General features: G+C 38.9%; 1 protein-coding gene across 2 annotated transcripts in view; it reads right to left on the reverse strand.

Annotated features, from left to right (window-relative positions):
• LOC121324214 (COMM domain-containing protein 8-like) overlaps positions 1 to 22,763 on the reverse strand; it is a 62,923-nt gene that overhangs the window by 9,875 nt on the left and 30,285 nt on the right. Inside the window, exon 5 of one of the 2 annotated variants that reach the window (XM_041265859.1) lies at positions 19,263 to 19,743. The exons of the other annotated variant lie outside the window; for it this stretch is intronic. Coding sequence (XP_041121793.1) covers positions 19,723 to 19,743 — 21 coding nt within the window. The 3' untranslated portion in view covers positions 19,263 to 19,722. Of the gene's footprint in view, positions 1 to 19,262; positions 19,744 to 22,763 lie in introns of those variants that run through there. 2 annotated transcript variants of the gene reach the window in all.

The raw sequence follows: 22,763 nt of genomic DNA on the forward strand, positions 1-22,763 counted from the left end.
GATTAAGCGGACATTTCTAGCCGGCTCTTTCACAGCACTGGAACTGACCATGGTTTTATACTTAAATACTCGTTCGTCCATGGAGTTAACACAGAAAATTAAAAAAAGTTGACAAATATAGATGTAGTCACTTTACTGTATTTTCCATATGGTAACCGTTAATTTTCCAGATTCAATCAAAAATTAGGCACTTTTATATGTTGCAGGCTTGAGAATTGCATTTAAAAAAAAACAAAAAAACAAAAAAAAATTATATTCAATGTGATTGATGTTACATTTTATAATTTGCCTACACGTTTTCAGATAAGTTATCTAATTCAATTCAAAGACACTTTCTCATTATTATTGATTGGTACTAAAAAGAATGGCTCTTTGAGCTAATTTATATATATATATATATATATATATATATATATATTATATATATATATATATACAGCTCTGGAAAAAATTAAGTGACCACTGCAAAATGATCAGTTTCTATTTATAGGTATGTGTTTGGGTAAAATTAACATTTTTGTTTTATTCTATAAACTACTGACAACATTTCTCCCAAATTCCAAATAAAAATATTGTCATTTAGAGCATTTATCTGCAGAAAATGACAACTGGTCAAAATAATAAAAAAGATGCAGTGTTGTCAGACCTCGAATAATGCAAAGAAAATAAGTTCAGATTCATTTTTAAACAACACAATTCTAATGTTTTAACTTAGGAAGAGTTCATAAATCAATATTTGGTGGAAGAACCCTGATTTTCAAGCACAGCTTTCATGCATCTTGGCATGCTCTCCACCAGTCTTTCACATTGATGTTGGGTGACTTTATGCCACTCCTTGTGCAAAAATTCAAGCAGCTCGGCTTTGTTTGATGGCTTGTGACCATCCATCTTCCTCTTGATCACATTCCAGAAGTTTTCAATGGGGTTCAGGTCTGGAGATTGGGCTGGCCATGACAGGGTCTTGATCTGATGGTCCTCCATCCACACCTTGATTGACCTGGCTGTGTGGCATGGAGCATTGTCCTGCTGGAAAAAAAACAATCCGCAGAGTTGGGGAACATTGTTAGAGCAGAAGGAAGCAAGTTTTCTTCCAGGACAACCTTGTACTTGGCTTGATTCATGCGTCCTTCACAAAGACAAATCTGCCCGATTCCAGCCTTGCTGAAGCACCCCCAGATGAGTCCAATTTTCAGCTTTGCCCAACACCTGCTCGTCTAATGGTTAGACGGAGACCTGGAAAGGCCTACAAGCCACAGTGTCTTGCACCCACTGTGAAATGTGGTGGAGGATCGGTGATGATCTGGGGGTGCTTCAGCAAGGCTGGAATCGGGCAGCTTTGGCATAAATCAAGCCAAGTACAAGGTTGTCCTGGAAGAAAACTTGCTTCCTTCTGCTCTGACAATGTTCCCCAACTCTGAGGACTGGTTTTTCCAGCAGGACAATGCTCCATGCCACACAGCCAGGTCAATCAAGGTGTGGATGGAGGACCACCAGATCAAGACCCTGTCATGTCCAGCCCAATCTCCAGACCTGAACCCCATTGAAAACCTGTGATCAAGAGGAAGATGGATGGGTTATTCCACCAAATATTGATTTCTGAACTCTTCCTATGTTAAAACATTAGTATTGTGTTGGTTAAAAATGAATATGAACTTATTTTCTTTGCATTATTCGAGGTCTGACAACACTGCATCTTTTTTTTTTATTTTGACCAGTTGTTATTTTCTGCAAATAAATGCTCTAAATGACAATATTTTTATTTGGAATTTGGGAGAAATGTTGTCAGTAGTTTATAGAATAAAACAAAAATGTTAATTTTACCCAAACACATACCTATAAATAGTAAAACCAGAGAAACTGATAATTTTGCAGTGGTCTCTTAATTTTTTCCAGAGCTGTATGTGTGTGTATGTATGTATATATATATTATATATATATATATATATATATATATATATATATATATATATATATATATATATATATATATATATATATATATATATATATATATATATATATATATATATATATATATATATATATATATATATATATATATATATTTTTTTTAAAAAGCTACAGTGGTTAAATAGAACACTGTTATATGAGGAGGTTAAATGTTAGCAGCGTAGTTCAGGGGGCGTGCAGCAGGGAGCTTCCAGTTTCCTGTCCATTAGTACCTATTTTCTATTTAAGCCCTGATTACTTGCACCTTCACTGTCTACCATTTCGTTTTTATAGCAAACGCTCAGACACCATCTTTTCGTGCTTCACCGCTAATCTACACTTTGTTGCCTTTCACTGGAGGTCAATTCTCTGTGCAGCGCTCCCAAGATATTATCAAATATTTTCCTACCTGCTCTGGCGCTGCTTTCCATCATTCAGCTTCTCCATTCGGCTGCAGGAGCTCCAGCGTTAGTCTTTCCTGCTCTTTCCAGCCTCCAGCCCAACAACAGCACCGTCCAAACCGCAGCTTCATTTCTCAACTCGGTCGCGTCTTTATTAGACAGACTGGCCCTCCACTAAAACCTCTAAAGCTCCTTCAACAAGACCTTGCATTCCCTTCATTAGCGTTTGCCTTGCCATAATTCCTCTTTTTAATCCACCACAAAGATCTGTCAGCTGAATCTTCCTTTACTCTTCACTTGCAATCAAGCACCCCTCCTCCGCTCCCAGAGCCAGCACAAATTATCGTTCCTTCATAAGATCCTGCCCTAGATTTCTATTAGCTATGTTCAACGTTTTAAAGACCTATCCAGTCAATTTCATACTCCATTTCAACGTGCGGCGGCTTGTGCTTTCGACTGGTCACAACATGCTCTAACAACACTGCTGTTCTGCAACTTTTCCACCGCGCCTCTCAGTCCGTGGCTACCACAGCAACGCCCTCATTGCATGACTGCAGGGAGTGGTAAGTCGCCATGGTGACCAGGCTGCTTCATCCAGCACTGAGAGCTCCGTGCCTCAGTACTGCAATCTTCTGATTTGCTGCTGCTGCGCTTTTACAATCTGCGAGGGCTCCTTCAACTCGTCGAATTGTGAAATCTAAATACTGTGTTAACGTATTTATATACATGACTAACTGTCCTAAAACATGTAATGAAGTTATTCAAATCTAAAAGAATACGCAATTGTTGTTCTGCACTGACAAGGATTTTAATCACAATAACCAAATATATTCTGCCCGGCTTCACTCAAGCCAATGGTTAATTCTAATCATAACCGATAGATGGCAGTATAACGCCACAAATTTTATACAGTCTCTAAGCTGGTTTGCTATCATTGTGAAGCTCGCACACTCCAGCTTTTCTATACATTCTTGCAGTTTGTTGTCACTCCGAGGGATTCGCAGGAATCCCCCTCCTCCTCAACTTTTGTAGCAACTGACGTTCTCCAATTTCAACTCTTCCCCTATTCAAGGACCTGGTCATGAAGCAACCTTACTCAGCTGTTTTTGAGATGCTCAGTATCTACCATCATAGTAACGTCCTGCTTTGCTGCATCACGCATCCATTCCTGTTACTTACTCCTGTTCCCAGATTCATGTTTCCTCATCTGGCTCCTCTCCTCCAATCCGACCAGCTTCATCAAAGTCATCATTTCATCAACGCGAGCCGCTAGTCAGTCATGGAACCATGTCCTACGATTTATCAAAGTTCCAGTTAATGTCCTCCTACCCCCCAATAGACTGCTAAACTGCTCCCGACCAATCAATAGGTTTTGCAGACGCCTCGGAGCAACACATTCTTCATCCTCTCTGGTTCTGCAGCGGTCTCAGATCTCTGCAATCTTCATCTCTGCCCAAAAGCAGCCCCATCTGGCTCCATCTAAATCTGCCTTATCACTGAAGACCAATATCTACTGCACTCAGCAGATCCCTACTCTCTGCAGCAGACCACTGCACTCTACCGATGGTAGTCCTCCGTTCTCTATTGCAGATCTCTGCTCTCACAGCAGATCTTCACCATGTGAGTCAGAGCAGACCCCTGGCCACACTTTGTTCTTTTGCAGCTCCTGCGCTTATCTTGCCTCACTCAAGGCTCTGTTCTATACTCAGTCTCAATTCTGGATGTGGCTACTCATGCTCGATTCCCATATTAACCTCTATGCCTTGTTCTTATCTCAGGTCCAAGGCAGCGTGAAGTCTCGAGCAACTGGGGGGTCAAACGAGCACCCCTTTACAGAAGTCTCAGATGCTGGATACCTCTCCCTCTCAATCTCCTTTCGTGTCCCGGTCTCTGGGACCGTCTTCCTCCGAGGGGCAGCTCCCCGAGTCATAACCCTCATGTGTTTTTGGTTGCCTTTGCCCCTGGGTTGTGTCGGCATCCCCGCCCTCAGTTAGTGACCACCTTCTATCCTAGCGTTCATGTCCAGCTTCGCTGGTCTGCTACTAGAGTGGGCCTCGCCTGCTCTTCTATCCTAGGTCCGGTCCTTTCTAGCCGGCACTCTGTCCTAGTTATCGCTCCCTTCTGCTGCTTCTGCCCTATCCTTACACCCCCAGCTCACGCCCCGTGAAATGTCAGCAAAACTTGCAAAGCAAATGTATAAAATGAAATTTGCATAAGTATTCAAATCAGTACTTAGTAGAAACACCTTTTGCAGTAATTATGGCTATAAGTCTTTTTCGACCTGTCTCTGCTAGCTTTGCACAGTAGGATGATAAAATTTTTGCCCATTCTTCCTGGGAAAATTGCTCCAGTTCTGATAAGTTTGTCTGTGCCACTCAAGAACATTAATTCTCTTCTTGTTCAACCACTCCAGTGTGGCTTTGGCTTTGTGCTTCAAGCAATTGTCCTGCTGAAATGTGAATTTCCTCCCGTTTCTCTTGGTTGACTCAAACAGGTTTTACTCAAGGAGTCACCTGTACTTTGCACCATCAATTCTCCCCTCTATCCTGACAAGCTTCCCAGTCCCTCCTGAAGCAAAGCATCTCCATAACATGATGCTGCCACTACCATGCTTGACAGTTTGGATAGTGTTGACTAGGCGATGTGCAGTGTTGGGCTTGCGCCAGACGTAACGCTTGGAATTTAGATCGAAAAGTTACATTTTTGTCTGCAGTATTATCTACGTGCTTTTTCTCAAACTCCATAAGTGCTTTAAGATGAGGCTTTTTGAGCAATGGCTTCTTTCTTGCCACCCGTCCATACAGGCCAGCTTTTTGTAGGGACCGGCTTATTGTTGATGTGTGAACACTGACTCCCATCTCAGACACAAAACTTTGCAGATCTCTTAAGGTCATTGTTGGCTTCAGAGTGACATCCCAAACCAGTTTCCTGCTTGCCAGGCTGCTCAGTTTGGGAGATCGACCTGATCTGGGTAGTGTTTAGGTGGTATGATGCATCTTCCACTTCTTAATGATGGACTTCATTCTGCTGAGAGGGATAATCAGCGGCTTTTAAATTTTCTTGTACCCTTCTCCTGTCTGTGCCTCTCTACCACTTTATTCCTGACTTGTTTTGAAAGCTCCTTGGTCTTCATGGTTGCTTTGTTGGATCACTATGTGAGTTGCAGCTTGAAAGTATTTATATACCTGAGGGAAATTATCTACAAGTTAAACCTCTTTGAGTACACATAGGTTAAAACCATTTCACTAATTTTTGACCTTTGAAACAAATCATTTGCATCTGAGCTGATTTAGGGCTGCAATAGCAAACGGGTTGAATACTTATGCAACTGAGATTAATCTGTTTGTCTCTGTAGAGTCTACATGTAAAGTCTAATTTGAAAGTGTGGTGGAGTATGCTCAGGTGACAACAAAATGTGAAAACTTTGCATGGGGGTGATTACTGCAAACCACTGTATACACACACACACACACACACACACACATAACAACTGAATGGGTCAAGGGTTTATCTTACTGGACCTAATAAAATGTTGCACTTCAAGAAATCATTTCACACCTGTCACAGTTGCACTTCAAGCAGGTTCTCCAGATTCTCTTCACAATTATGTGTATATATATATATATATATCTATATATATATATAATATATATGTATATTCACACACACACACACACACACACACACTCACACACAGTAGCATATACTGAGAAGATGTACATAAAAGATGATAACATGGTCAGATGCTAAAAGAAAAATACTGGTGGGTGGGTTACCTTAGCAACAAGATCAATTTAGCTTAAAGGGAGGTGAAATATGTAGGTTTTTCACAGCTCCACTATACAAGGCACTTGGAGCAAGCTGTGTCAGGGATTAGCTTCATTTGAAAGCATCTATACAGGGTATCTTACACTCTATGAATAAGCTTAACCTCTTTCTACACTTCTAAATATCTTCCCTCTCACAATGGCAAAGAGGAATCATGATATATCAAGGATTATGCACGGCAAAGCCTGGGCAAATACTCCAGTAACTGGCCATGATTGGGAACAGTTGTGAAACCAATTTGCTGTGCCATAGTATATAAAATCAAAACAAAGGAGTATTAACTGCCAGTCTGGAAACTGATTGTGTGTGGCATCACAGTATGAACAGCCCTGCTTTTGATAGCCACTGCTAAATTGGAGCTGGCAAACAGAATATAAAGACAGCTGCTTGTGTTGTGCAAAATGTCAGAGATGCCTAAATAAGATAAAGGAGTCAAAGCACTTCTCGACACTTATTTGTATTGGAAAAACAGCTAAATTCAGCTTTTAACATAAAACAATAGGACTTTAGGAACAGCTCGTGCCCAAGATTGTGCCTGCAAGGCAATTCATTATTGGATATAGAGCCATATATTTTGTTCTACATTCAATATAATATACTGGAAATTCTGATCACAGACCAAATGTGCAGAATTTTACCATTGTACTAATGATTATGGTCAGAGCAGGTGTTTCCAGCTCCTTATCCCACAGGTAGAAAATAATGTCTCTTTATTTGTACTACACATTTAACAGCCCAGTCTCTTCATTTTAATATTTCAAGTGTACATCTACATAAAACTTTTAATACATAGTTGGCACTTCAGACTTTTCTTAATGCATCCCATACTTTATGAGGTCAATCCCATTATACGAATCCCAAAGTGTTGGCCTCAGAGTGACATGTTTGCACATGTTTCTGGCATAGGGAAAGAAAGTAGGTGTTATTTGATGAAAGAAACTATAAGATATCAACTGCTTATCCCAAGGGTTAGAGAACCAAGGGTTTATTGAGTAGTAAATCACGATGAAACAGGGGTATGGAAAAAAGTGTGCAAGTCATGTGACTGACTGACACAAAATTAGACAGCTGTAATAAGGAATCATGAAAATAAGACCAGAAATACTAACAACAATAAATCAAGACAGAAATCGATTTTAGTTCTAATCTTACGGCTGTGTTGTATATTTATTTCTTCTTGTCCTCTCACAGTTGCCCTCCTCCCCAAGATAACTACAAGTTGCAATTAGTCACGAGACATGATGACAACAACAACCTGTCTTAAGGAGATAACATTACCTTATCACTGGGAAGGCTGCTTGCTGTTGGAGCTCCTGCTACCACTTCACAATTTGCATTTGTAATTGAACAACTTGGGATGCTTATATTATTTTTTATTTATTTTATATATATAAATTGTCTACTTGTCATTTTTGGATGGCTGCTACACGCAAAGGACCCATTGCTTCCCCTCAATCCAGACTGGAGGGAAAGCTTATGAACAGGTTACTGGGCCCTGATGATTGGAATGTCCGCCTGGAGGTAGTTGCATGCACTTTTCGTGGATCCGTACAGGAAGCAATTGACCTGGCTTTGCGGCCTGTGATTCAAAGTGTAACCGAAACAGAAACTATCCTCAACACTTTTAAACGTCAGGTTGTTTATATTACTTCCTCTATGAAATAGCTAACTGCCAGGCAGGATATTACCAGAGTTGATCTTCGACAACAAAATGACGAGATTAATCAATGCAATGTCCATATTGATGCGATGCAGGATAAAACGGCAGACCTTGAGGACAGAAATCCTCATTGTAATGTAAGATTGGTGGGGCTTCCTGAAGGGGCTGAAGGTGATGATCCAATCCACTTTCTTCAGCAGAAAATTCCACACTGGTCTCCGACCCTGAAATCTTCCAGTGAGCACACTTTTCTGGAGTTAAATATAGCACATCATGCATACGCAGGTGGCCCTTGAGAATCCAATAAACCATGCACCATGATATTTCAATACCTTTGTTATACTGATCGACAGCAGCTTCTGTAAGCTGCTTGAAAATTCGTTCCGGTCATCATACAAGGGCAAAAGATCTCCTTTTACGTGGATTACTCATGGTGACGTGAGACAGCTGAATCTTTTTTTTTCTTTTTTTTTTTTTAGTTGTCATCAATGGTTTTTACCCCAGTTTTCTCCCCAATTTGGAATGCCAAATTATTATTTTTTTTTTATCCCGGTTCACTGCTGCAACCCCCCTGGCGACACGGCTGAGTTAAAACACTCGTCCTCCAAAACGTGTTCCTGCCAATCCATCATTTTTCACACTGAATGGCTCCAGTGCAGACCGGCAGGCGCCCAATCAGCCACAGGGGTCGCTGGTGCGCAGAGAATCGTGGATTGCCCTGCCGACCTACCCTCCCTACCTGGGTAGTGCTCGGCCAATTGTGTGCCACCACTGAACCTGCCATCACCAGCCTATAGGGCACATCCCGCACTCCACACGGAGCGCCTTTACTGGATGCGCCACTAGGGAGCCAGAGACAACTGTCCCTTAAAATGAATTTCCAAGATAATGATTCGGAGGGGAGATTCTGGTATACGACAATGCTGTTGAATAATGTAGAAGTCTGTATCGCCGTTCTCTATGCACCAAATATTTTCGAAGCACAGTTTTTCAATCAGAGGAATTGGCTTCATTGGGGAATATCCCTGTTATATTGGCAGCAGATTTCAATCAGCTATTCAACCCAGTGTTAGACACATCTAACTCTTCAGCCACGCATTCTCCTAAAACTACTCAATTATTAAACACATTTATTAAAGATCTGTCGATTTCTGACTCCTGGCGCATTCAGAACGCCACTACATTTTTCCCAGGCAGGCATAAAACTTATAGCAGAATCAATGTTATTCTAGAATTCTGTAATATTTTGCGATGTGTGAAGTCCACAGAGATCCAAAATACTGTATATTAATCTCAGACCATTCCCCTGTATCATATGCTTTATAACTTTATTCCTGAGATAAAACAGGCCAAACGTTGGAGGATTAATACTTTCCTGCTGCAGGATAAAGCGTTTGTTAAACATTTAACAGGGAGTTTTGACTTTCTGGCACTTAACTTATCCTCAGAGTTGACCCCCCCATATTATATGGGAGGTAAAAAAGTGTCATATTAAAAGATGTACGATTTTATATGCTTCACATTTGAACAAATCCACACTACAGCAGATTACTAGCCTAGCGCAGGATGTTAGACACTCTGAATCGCAATTGAAGCTTAATTTTTGTAACTCCAAGTTGGACCGCCGATGTGCTTTGAAAGCCATTGTTAGAAATCAGCTCCTTTCACCAGAAGTCTGCTTTGATCACCCCTCTTTTGAAAAAGGGGAAACATCTTTTAGAATGTTCTAACTATCGTCCACTGTCTCTCTTGAATGCAGACAGAAAAATGTATGCTAAGTGTTTAGTCCGTCGACTTGACTCATGTATTCACTCCCTAATTCACCACGATCAGACAGGTTTTATGAAAGGCAGACTTGCTTCGGATAATTTGCATCGTTTGCTTTATGTTATAGATCTGCCTGAGGGATCACCATCGCTCTCTGCTGGTCTGTCATTAGATGCTGAAAAAGCTTTTGACAGAGTGGAATGGGATTATTTGTGGGCTGTATTGTTGCGCTTTGGCTTTGGGACCCCCTGTATCGTTTCAACTGCTGTATAGTACTCCAACTGCTTGTGTTTTAACTGTATCCATGATGTCTGCTCAGTTTTCTCTGACAAGAGGAACCAGACAGGGCTGTCCTCTCAGCCCTCTCCTGTTTGCCATGTCATTGAAGCCTCTGGCACAGGCGGTTAGGCAGAGCACGGTGACTACTCCTATTAACATGTATTAGATCTTGCAGATATGTCTAATTCCCTCCCTAATGTGTTGCAATTGTCTGATTTTTTTTTCTGGTTCTTTTTCCGGTTTTAAGATCAGTTGGTGTAATTCTGTTTTGCTACCCTTAAATCTACTTACTACAGATTCATTAGTTATAACCTTAGCACCTATTCGTACTTGTACAGACAAGGGCATAAAAATTTGGGCATAAAAATTTACAAAAATGCTGCCATCAATTGGAGAAGGAAACTTTGATAGTATGCTGTCTAAACTACAGTTAAATTTGGATAGGTAGTCACCGTTTCAGCTTACCCTACATGGCAGAATATCTGTGATTAAAATGAATGTGTTGCTGCGTATTACTTTCTTGTTCTCTATGTTACCTTTATCACTTCCCCCCAAATGTATTACTAAGATTAATTCGCTGTGCTTGAAATGTATCTGGAATGGTAAGAACTCCAGAACTTATTTAGCCCCCTCGCAGTGCTCTAAATCCGCCGGGGGTCTCACCCTACCGAATGTTCATTATTACTACAGGGCTTTACAGCTGAGGGCTATGAAGATGTGGTTGCATCAAGAAACTCCTATTTCTTGGCATTCCATTGAGGATATTTTAGTTCAACCATACCGCTTGCAGGATCTCCACTTTTCTGACTTAAAACCATTATTGTCAATACTTTGCAATCAGGGAGTTAACATATTTTTTCATATGCCTACTGTACTGCACACATAGATATCCCCTATCTGGCGTAATGCCTTCCTATTAACTGGGTCACACCATTTTGTTTATTCTCCTTGGCCGACATGCAATATACACACACTGAGTGATATCTTTAATGACTATGGCCTCCGTTTCTTTTCAGGATTTGCAAGAACAATACTCTCTTCTAGGCTTTTCTTTTTTCTATATTTCAAGCTACGCTCATCCCTTTGTGCATATGGGGTTTCCTGGGGTGCCCGTTTACGTCCTCATCCACTGGTAAATCTATTTTACAGCTCTCCCCCAAGGTAGGGATTGTTTCATTTACATATGCTATGATACAATGTTAAGACCCTTCCTAGTACTTCATTTGGGATAGGGAGTTGAGTAAGTTTGCTGTCACCACTGACTGGGATACTATTTTTATATCGTCTAAAAATCTGGCACATCAGCTTATTCATTATAAAATGGCTCACAAATTCTACATGAGGTTTGTACCTTGGGAGTGACGGGCACTTACTTGCATATGTTCTGGGAGTGCCTGGAAATTGTTAACTGTTGGAAGGTTGGTGTAGCTACTATGGGCTCTCCAGTAGGTGTGGTCATGCCCTTCTCTCCGGAGGTGCTTTTGCTAGCTGAAGACTCTCAGTTAACATTGCCATTACAATCCAGGAGGCTTTTCCTGGCAGAGATGACAGCCAAGAAGATTATCCTGGTTTGGGTGGAGCTGTCTATCTCCTATACTTCTACCTGGTTAAACTACTTGCATGACATCATTCTTTTGGAAAGAACCACAGCTCTGCTACATTTAGCCACTGCTAACACGACTGCAGAGTGCGATACTGCTGCTGTTAAAGTGGCACAGTTGTTTGAGTGAAATGAAGTGCATGTTATCATTATCATTATTGTCAAATTAAAGTTACTATTATTGTTATATTGTGGTATTTCCCCCTAGGACAGCTTTCTTTTAATCATAGTTTATTTGATCTTGTATTGTTCTTGTTTTTGTCTGTATATTGTGCTGTATTTTTGTATTAATGTAACATTTTATCTATATATATATATATATATATATATATATATATATATATATATATATATATATATATATATATATATAAACTGTTTTAACAGAGGAGGGGGTTAAAAGGAAAAAGTCTTTCCCACCCCTTTTCCTTTTTTTTTTTAGGGGGGGGAAAAGGAAAAAAAAAAAAATCAATAAAAATAATCATTCACAAAAAAATAACAACAACCTGTCATCTTTTTTTGCCAGTGACTATTTAAAAATGTGCAGTGACCCACATGAAAGTTTTATACATTGTTTTTACTTTCAAGAACAATGTAGAAAAACATCCCTGATGTTTCCTGTATCAGTATAACAAAAAAATAACAAGGGTACTATATATATCTCTATATATATATATATATATATATATATATATATATTAAAATAAAAACTGGTGTTCTTACGTTCATTTCTTTCCAGAAACCAAGAAGGTTAGCTTTTTCCAACATGTTGGAGTACATTTAACCACTTCTGAATGATTGATACAATAGTGTAATTGAGGTGCAGTGGAGATACATTTAAAAGGTTTGGATCTCTGCCACATGGAGACATTTAGCACATTTACTCTGTAAAATATGAGTTATGAGGGTTAAGGTGTTGCATGCTGCAAAATCAAATATGATTTGTACACCTCTGAAAATGAATGTCAGATTATCAGAGATGCTTTATGGGTAGTACGAGACTGTGTGGTTCAATTATGAATCATTCAAAAAAATAAAAATAAAAATAAATTAGTTGATTCATCAAAACGAATTACCGATACATGTTATCCATGTTACAGTTGCCACACCACTTATAACAGGTTATAACATGTTTTTGTTAACATGATTCACCTGCAATAAGCGATATATAAACTCCCACACAATAACCTGACATTCAAAATGTCCCCAATCACCAGTACAGTAATCAAAGCAAACAAGCCTGTATGTGGTTATTGAGACACTCATTACACTAATAAAAAAGATGTATTAAAACCTACGACTGTAATAAAAAATTAAATAATCCATCACGTATCCAACTGCGATGGGACCAGAGTAAAGGTGGATATGTAAAAAGGTGGATAAATGAATCCTGTTTTAAATGCCATTATACACAGTTGTAACAATTACTATGCTCACACAAGTATTATTTTGAGATTCAGCTTTTATTAGGTCCCCGAAAATCCCTTGTTTAGAAAGATACTGGGTATTAATGTTTGTGACAGAGTAGCTGACTGCCATGTGGATGCGTGCATTTACTGCTGAGTGACAGGCAGGAGAGTGAGATGGAGGCTGAAGTTGATACGCCCTGCTGGCAAACAGAATTTATTTTCATATTGTAGTGCTGAGCTGTGGCGCATCCAGGATATGAGGAGACAAGTTGCGGGTCAAAGCAGTAGGAAACCGCTGTATTATTATTTTTTAGCTTGTAGTGAACAACAACAAGGTAGTGTGGTCCAGAGGTTAAAGTCCAGTGCTTGCAGCCAGAAAGTCACAGGTTCAAATCCCACCTCTGCCACTGACTTACTAAGCAAGTCACTTAACTTCTTTGTGCGCCATCCTGCAGATGAGATGTTAAATCAATGTCCTATTGTAAGTGACTGCATATAATGCACTGTTCAAAGCCTGTGCTATAAAGCACTTTGTGATGGTGGTCCACTATGAAAGGCACTATATACTGTACAGTGGCTCCCAAAAGTATTCATCCTCCTTGGACTTTTCCACATTTTATTGTGTTACAAAATTGATTTAATTAGAAGTTTTTGCCACTGATCAACACAAAAAGTCCATCATGTCAAAGTGAAAATCAAAATCTACACATTGTTATAAATTAATTACAAATACAAAACAGAAAATAATTGATTGCATAAGTATTCACCCCCTTGAGTCAATATTTGGTAGAGGCACCTTTGGCAGCAATTATAGCCATGAGTCTATTTGGATAAGTCTCTACCAGCTTTGCACATCTGGACAGTGCGATTTTTGCCCATTCTTCTTTGAAAAATTGCTCAAGCTCAGTCAAGTTGGATGGGGACCTTTGGTGAACAGCAATTTTCAACTCTTTCCACATATTCTCAAATGGATTGAGGTCCGGGCTTTGACTGGGCCACTCCAGGACATTGACCTTTTTGTTTTTTGGCTGTATGTTTTGGGTCATTATCTTGCTGGAAGATGAATCTTCTCCCAAGTCCCAGGTCTCTTGCAGACTTCAGCAGGTTTTCCTCCAGGATTTCTCTGTACTTTACTGCATCCATTTTGCCCTCTATTTTCACAAGCTTTCCAGGCCCTGACTCAGAGAAGCATCCCCATAGCATGATGCTGACACCACCATGCTTCACTGTAGGGATGCTGTTCTCAGGATGATGTGCGGTGTTTGGCTTGCGCCAAACATAGCGTTTAGCATTGAGGCCAAAAAGCTCTATTTTGGTCTCATCAGACCATAGAATCTTCTTCCACTTGGTCTTAGAGTCTCCCACATGCTTTCTGGCAAACTCTAGCCAAGATTTGATGTGAGTTTTTCAACAATGGCTTTCTTTTTGCCACTCTCCCATAAAGGCCAGTTTTATGAAGCACCTGGGCTATTGTTGCAGTATGCACAGTGTCTCCCAGCTTAGCTGTGTAAGACTGTAACCCCTTTAGAGTTGCCATAGGCCTCTTGGTGGCCTCCCTGACAAGTGCCCTTCTAGCCCGAGTACTCAGTTTTTGAGGATGGCCTGTTCTAGACAGTTGTGCCACATTCTCTCCATTTCTTAATAATTGATTTTACTGTGCTCCAGGGGATATTCAATGCCTTGGAAATGTTCTTATATCCTCCCCCTGATTGGTGCTTTTGAAGAACCTTATTCCAGATTTGCTTTGAATGTTCCTTTGTCTTCATGATGTTATTTTTGTTAGGAAATGTACTAACCAACTGTGGGACCTCCCACCTAAAATCATGTGAAACACCTTAATTGCACACAGGTGGACTCCAGTCAACTAATTATGTGACTTCTAAAGACAATTGGTTGCACCAGAGCTTATTTAGGTGTGTCATAGCAAATGGGGTGAATACTTATCCAATCAATTATTTTCTGTTTTATATTTTTAATTAATTTAGAACAATTTGTAGATTTTATTTTTCACTTTGACATTATGGACTTTTTGGTGTTGATCAGTGGCAAAAACTCCCAATTAAATCCATTTTAATTCCATGTTGTAACATAATAAAATGTGGAAAAATCCAAAAGGGGTGAATACTTTTGAGAGCCACTGTAAAAATATATAAAGATATTAACAATGGCTCTCATTCCTCTCCTCTCACTCACACACGCAACCTCTCAACTCCCTTTCTCAATTCTCCCACCTCCAGATCCTGCTGCTCTCTTTCAAACTGTCATCTCCACACACACACACACAACACACACACACACACACACACACACACACACACACACACAAACACACACACACACACACACACACACACACACACACACACACACACAAGTCCCTCTCCCTTCCTCACCTATTGGTTCAACACATATATTCAAATTAAAATGTTCTTTATTGGTATGATTATATTACAAGTACAGTATTGCCAAAGCAATTTATAGCACAAGAAATAGACATTACTAAACATTAAACATCTATGAGCAGAACAGAACAGTCCCCTTCCCCAGGAACAGTACAACTGCCCCCTCCCTCTCTCCCCACTGACTGTAATACAGGTCATGTGTTGTTGCAGGGAGTCTACACATTGTCTCTTAGGCTGTGGCAGGCAGATACATATTTGGCTGCTAGAGTTGCAGTCCGCTCCTGCTATAGCCAGGTTGAAACTCCCTGAAGCACTGATGGTCAGACCCAGGTAGTTGTAGTTGTTACTGTGATCTAATACACTGTTGCTCAGAGTGAAGCAGTACCTGTTTGCCTGAGATCTGGATTTCTTCTGGAATACCATAACTCTGGTTTTGTCCAGATTGACCGTCAGTGTCCATTTCTGACAGTACTGCTCTAGTAGTGACAGGCTCTGCTCTAGACCCTGCTCTGTGGGCGACAGCAGAACCAGGTCATCTGTTTAGAGCAGGAATTTTATATCTGTATTGTGGAGAGTGAGGCCAGGGACTGCAGACTACTCAAATACTGAAGGAGGCTGCTTGGTCCAGTGCTAAAAGAAAAGGGCTTGTAACCCAGAGATCCCCAGTTCAAATCCTGGCTCATTCACTGACTCACTGTGTGAGCCTGAGCAAGTCACTTAAACTCCTTGTGCTCTGTCTTTTGGGTGAGATGTTGTTGTCAGTGACTCTGCAGCTGATGCATAGTTCACACACCCTAGTCTCTTTAAGTCACCCTGAATAAAGGTTTCTGTTCAATTAACAAACAATAAGAACATGGTAGCTAACTCATTGATAGAAATATTGAATAGTATTGGACTCAAGCTGCAGCCCTGTCTCAGAAGAATTCTATTTTTATTTATTGTCATATACTTTACCTCCTACACCACTTTGGAGGTGTTTAAGGAAAAGCTCTTAATGCCAGATTGAATCAAATGCTTCTTTAAAATCAACAAAACAAGCAAATATTTTTCCTTTATTTTTTTGATTGATGTGTTTATTTATTCGGGTGGTCAGAAGTGCAGTGGTTTGGGAGAAATCCACTCTGACTCTTACTCAAGACACTGTGTTTGGTAAGGAAGGCAAGTATCCTGGCGCTATCCACTCCCTACCTTGGACTGCTCGTGTCAGCCCTGCTCCCACCCGTCAGTGACACTCTCACACACTGTCTTTCAGTGCTAGTCACACAGAGAACGTGAACAGATCACAGTTTACAAACATACATTATTTACAGAGTACTCCCATCCCTTTCCCCAGTCCATTATCAGGTCCCTTCCCACATTGTCCCCTGCTTTTTGAAGCATTGTTGCATTGTTTACTGACTGACAGAGTTCCAAGCATGCTACAATGAATTTTTGAAAAACAGATTTGCTATTTCAGTCAGTGCTGATTTTTTCAAGCTGTAAGTAAATCTGACACTGTGTACAGGAATTAAGTAGCAGCAGGTACAGTACAGTGGTAATTGCTCAGTAAGCCATGCAAACAGCTGAACTGATCGATCTGTCAACCTTTTTTTCTACAGTAAAATGCTGCCTTTTTTATTGAAATATATGTGAATGGCAAGGTAGCAAGGTGAAAACAGGTGATTGGTGGATTAGTAAGAGTGATTACTAAAGTGTAAAGAAGTGCGTTTGATATTTAAACCTATGTGAATGGCACATCACGAGATCCAGACAGCCGAGTTTGTCCGAAATGTACAGTGTGCTTACCATGGTATAAACGATGCCTTTGCTATTGAAATCAATGGGAATGGCAAATGCGATTTGTCCGATATAAACGGCGAAATAACCCTGTACGGTGTAAGTGGTGGTGACTGTATTTAGGCGAGGTGGTGCTCATAAAACCTCATTTCATTCTATATTTTATGTCACCTGTATGCTGTTCTTAAAGGGCTCAGATTTTTTGCTTAATACTGTGGTACACTTACCTTACTAACAAGTGAAAAAAAAAAAAAAATGAACACATTGTTGGCTTTAACAGCCATGTATACATACAGCTTGTATTGCTTAAGTTGATAATGTGAAATAGTTAAATCTCCAAATCACAGCTGTTTAACTTAATCGGTTTTCTGTCACTGCTGTCAGAAAATGATGCATGAAGAATATGCAAATCTGTGTTAAATGGAGTAGTTAGATTAATGTAAAGATGTGGTAATTATATCTCTGTTGTGTATAATACTGCTTAAGGAATTCCATTATCTGTCAGGAGGCATTTAAATCTGTGCAGCAATACAAAATGCGTTTATTGACAGGCCCTTCATAATGTAATCACACAAGATTAGAGATTCCTCTTGTTATTTATACCTGCTTATGACTGAATATTTGTTTTTTAACCTCGAATGGCAACAAAATTGTGATTGTGGCTAGAAGATAAACACATAGCCAAATCCAATTGAATATTTCTGTTCTGAAGACTACAAGGGGGTGGGGCTCTTTCATGTGGATATTCTGGCACAGCTTACCATATACAACTCTTTTAAATGTGCAATTTGCAATCTTCTTTTGGTTAAAAAGAAAAAAAAAAAACACTTTTTGAGTGGGATAAGCCATCTATGCTGACATCTACTTTTGTATGTATTTTAGTATGTCGATTGTAGGCTATACAATGTATGTAACACTTCATTATATATTTATTAAGCTTTTAAAATTATGATAGAACTCCCTAAACCAGTTACAACATGTTTATAATTGTTCGGTGAATTCCTAATCATGTTGAATGCATTCTCTCTGGTAAGCTACTCTGCTCGTGATTAATAAACTCAACATGATTTGAAGCAGCCACCAAACACTTACAGTATTAGAAGAACATGTTATATGCATGCAGACATGTGAAAGTGAAAGTGTACACTGTAGCCTACATAAAGTCTGGGGGGAGTCTGACAACATTAGAAATACATTTAGGCAAAATCCGTGTCAACGATCTGTTGCCTGTAAGGAAACTCTATTGTAACATCTAGTATGATGTTTTCTATACCAAGATTTCATTATTTACTCTTAAAGGTTTTCATTTGTATAATTCAAATAAAATCTACAGTGCAGGTTAGTTATCCAGGCTACAGTTGCATTGATAATTCCTAGAACAATTCACTATATGCAAATAACGGTATATCATATTAGCAATGCAACAAACGTTCTGTAAGGTTACAAATGATTAAAACAAGTGAATAAATCTGATTCATAACCACAAATATAGAAAAGGCTCAAGTAACGAAATAGTCATAACGACCACTTGAAAATGCATAAATCAATGCTACATACCGATTTGTTGCTTAACACCGGAGTTATCAATTATAACCTTTTGAAAATCATGCCCCTAGTCTTTTAAACACATCATCTTTATCATCATCAAATTTCGTCAGTCATTATACACATCTGCGTGGACAGCATGTAGTCACAGACGTCTTCACAAAGTTTAACAAAATCCAGAATTAATTATCTTTAACCAGTACCCGATCAGGTGTCATCTACCCTAATTTAGAGCGCATTGTATAGCATCGTAAAGCAAACTGGAACACATTTCAACACAGTACAAGCTTTCTAATTCAGCTTGGTACTCCCTAATGGACAATGAATTTTTAAATTCTAATTCTAGTCTAAATCTAAACAATGTACACGTCCATATTGTATAACTATTACAATAAACCCAGCCATTGATCTCTTCAGAAGATGGCTAATCAGACCAATCAACTGTGAATAAGCTCAGCTAAAGAAAATGGATTTGATACCCTTCCAAGTAAAAATAAAGTGCAAGCACAATTCCTCTGTAAAATATGTTATTATTTTAATGCAATTAGCCCACTAAGTCATACTGATATAAAAGAACCAATCACTGATTGTAAACAGAATAAAAAAGTATAGCAGTGGTTTAAATAAAAACACAAAAATACCACCTTAGCATATAATATCAGGAGATTATCTTTAATAATGAAAGATTAATACAAAATACTTGATTAACACAAAATGGGAATACATACAATTAAATAATTCTGTAAAGAATAATTCTCTTTTTTTTATTACAACAACAATTTTAGTGGATTAAAAGCACATTCCACTTACAGGTCAGACTTTGGAAGAAAATAAAGGCTACACTAATATCAAAGACACGTCACGCATGTCCTGTTGGAAAAAAAAATAAAATTCTCTAGTTCTTTATGAAGCTTCTCATACTTTTTTTTTTGCTCATGCTCGTGCAATGTGTCAGAAGTCAATAGCAATAGGATCTTTGGGTCTCAGTTGACTGTGCCTTGATGGTGTCATTACTCTCCTCTTGCTTCACTGTCCGTGCTTGACTTTATTCTGCTCACAATCTCTATTTAAAATGTCACATGCTGTTGATTATCTTAATCTGTGCTCATTTCAGCTGTAGGACAACCTGTCAGATTTAAAGAGGAATTGGTTAAAAAAAAATTGGACCAGGATAAACTAAATGACACAAGGATGTGTGCAGCTCGCAAGCCGACACTCAGCCCCATTTTTGTAGAAATATATCAGCCTTTGGCTCAGGGAATGCATCCTAAAATTACCTTTTTTAGCCGTCTCTCTGAAAGAGTTAGAAGGAAAAAAAAAACGTGTAAACAGCAGGAAGGTCACAAAGATGAATAACACGGCCAGGCTTTTACAAGCTAATAACCGAAGTACAGCTTTGTGGAGACAGCCATCAGGAAATTGCTTGAAATGACTAATGGTTGGCAGCTGTGAGACTATGGTATAAAGGAATAAGAACAGGGTGGGGCAGGTGGTAAAATTCTGTTCTTATAAAAGAGCATCCCTGCATCAAGGGTACAGGAAGATTAGCCTCACTTAATACCTCTCCTCACACCTATTTGAAAGTGACAGCAGATCCTTCTTGGTGATGTTCTCCATTTGCACTGCCTATTTTCTAAAACAGGCTGCTACTGACTTACCTCTTCTCTGTTCATCTACCAATAACTTGTAATCACATAAGATTAATGTTATGTAATTTCCAGATTTTAGCACAGACAGGTGGTTCTCTAGATATGGTGTCCATACATATGCAAGGGCACTTCGTATCACCAGTATCGTTGTCAATAACATTAGGCTCACTTGGCCAAATTGAACTGCTCCCAATATATAGTTTACCATTTGTTTTATGAAAACTTGTCCCAAAAAACAGTCTGGAAAAGTAGAAAGAAAAAGGTACCCGAGGTCATCCCCGTATCCATAACACCCCTTGGTAAAATCCTTTCCATTTTATACTGTGCAGAACTAACTTATTTTAACATATTGTTTTGTTTATGGACTTTGCGATACAAGCACGGTTGGTGTCTTTGGTAATATCTACAATGTATGGACAGTAGCAATCAACCATTTTGTTACAGACCTTCTAACAAGTCTGGCATAAACAACTTTGGCTGTTACTTAATTAAACACAAAAATGCTTAACATAAAAAAGAACAGTCCTACTAAAGTGCCTCTGGGTTTCTGATCGCATCAGATCAATTCCAGATTTTTAAATCCTTTCATGGAAATGTCCGTTCTACTTTATAATGTTTTCAAGCAAATTGGCTTAATTGCTCCCATTCTCATATCCACGTTAACATCTGACATTATTTCCCTCGTCCAGTGCTTCTTTCCCTCTTCATGCCAGTCTGCCAGAGGTATATGTACTGCATGAAACAAATGCGAAAGAATATCTAGATGGATTCATCTTTCAAATCACTGCCAATTTGACTGTAATACCATCTGCAGCGAATGCACATCCTGACTCATGTGATAACTCAGGTAACTCCATGGAAAAACATGGAAATGTTGCCATTTTCACCAACTCAAGTTGTCCATCAATTATTTATTGAGCAGCAGCTTAAGACCAAACCTGGGTCTAAGTGACTGTCTGAAAGTTTTGTAAAATAAGATGAATGGTGCTTAACGTCTTGTGGCAGGGTAGCATCACGGCCCAAGCTGTTACCGGCAGGAATTAGAGACAGACACAGAAAATGCAGTGAAGCACTGCTGCACACATTTATTACACAAACAGAAATAAAACAGGAACAAACAAAAAAACATGAGAGCCAAAATAAAAGGGTTAAACAAAATAAACAAATGTAGGCTGTGCAGTTTCACAGTTACTGTAAATCCAGAAATATTTGCGAGCCTGAAAATGAACTGGATCTGAAATTGCTTTTCATTACAGTACCTTTGTATTTGGTACAATTTAGACTATCTTCTAAATAATAAACAAACTGAGGGTGGCTATTTTTTTTAAGAACATTCCACCTAGCTTTTCTGTGATCTCTCTTCTGTAAATTAAAAATAATAGAATACTTGATTTTGAGATGATATATATAAACTGTTTTAACTATGGTAAATACTTTCTAGTAGTATTTCTCCTGATTTACTATGATATCAGAATGTGCATTGTCAAGGACATTCATGGTTAAATTCATTTTAATATAAGTATTTCCCAGATATTTAATTCAGACTATTGTCCGAATTAATGCTGTGGTGATTGGGTTGTTAACACCTTTGATTCCAGAACATTCTTAACCAGATCTACTTCAAAACTTGTTGATTAGACCAAGGCACAGGCCAAACGTAGTGTTAACTCTTTCAAGCCCACCTTCCAAAATACTATCTGTACCTGAAGGGTTTATTGTGTTTTAAATTAATATTATAAACGAATAACTAGTTTGAATATTATCCTTTGATTGTATTATGATGTGTTTTATATGCTTGCAATCATAATTTTGTATAGAGAATTAAACTGAAATGTACGTGCTTCTCTAATGAATGTAACCAAAGTTATATTGAATAGGAGGTTTAAATCCTTTGAGAACAAAACAGGTGGATACATTCCATTTCTAACACACCTTTTTTTTGTAACACACAACTGTCTATCAAATACTGTGAACCAATGGAAGGACCAACAAGGACTTGTTTACAGTAAAAGGGAACGCCTATACATTGTGCTATTGAAACTCTAAACAAGGATTTTTACTCTCTGGATTCACTCTTTCTCTCTTCAATCTCATCACTCTCAACTCAAACTCTGAAGTTCTTCAAAGACACAATGATGTAATCCTCAAAGCTGTCCCAGAGAAGATGGGCTCCCTCCAGAATGATGCAAGCTTTTGCCTACAGCCTTCATGGAGATACTGCACTGCGCTGCTGCACAACCTACTTCCACACAGAGGACAGCTGTGTTAAGAAGACTTTGTTTTAAACATTGCACCAGAATAAGTATCAAACTTATATTGTGTGTTTACAAGTAACTGAACTGAAGTCGTGCTATTGATATCGTCACAATACATAATTTGCGTCTATTCAACTAGATGCTGGAACATTGTACATGCATATTTAGCCACTTGGAAGCTAGCGCATGTATACGTAATGCGTGACTGAACCGAACAATGCGTGATGAACTACTAACGACTG

Source organism: Polyodon spathula, chromosome 1 (genome assembly GCF_017654505.1).
Source record: "Polyodon spathula isolate WHYD16114869_AA chromosome 1, ASM1765450v1, whole genome shotgun sequence".
Lineage (NCBI taxonomy): Eukaryota > Metazoa > Chordata > Actinopteri > Acipenseriformes > Polyodontidae > Polyodon > Polyodon spathula.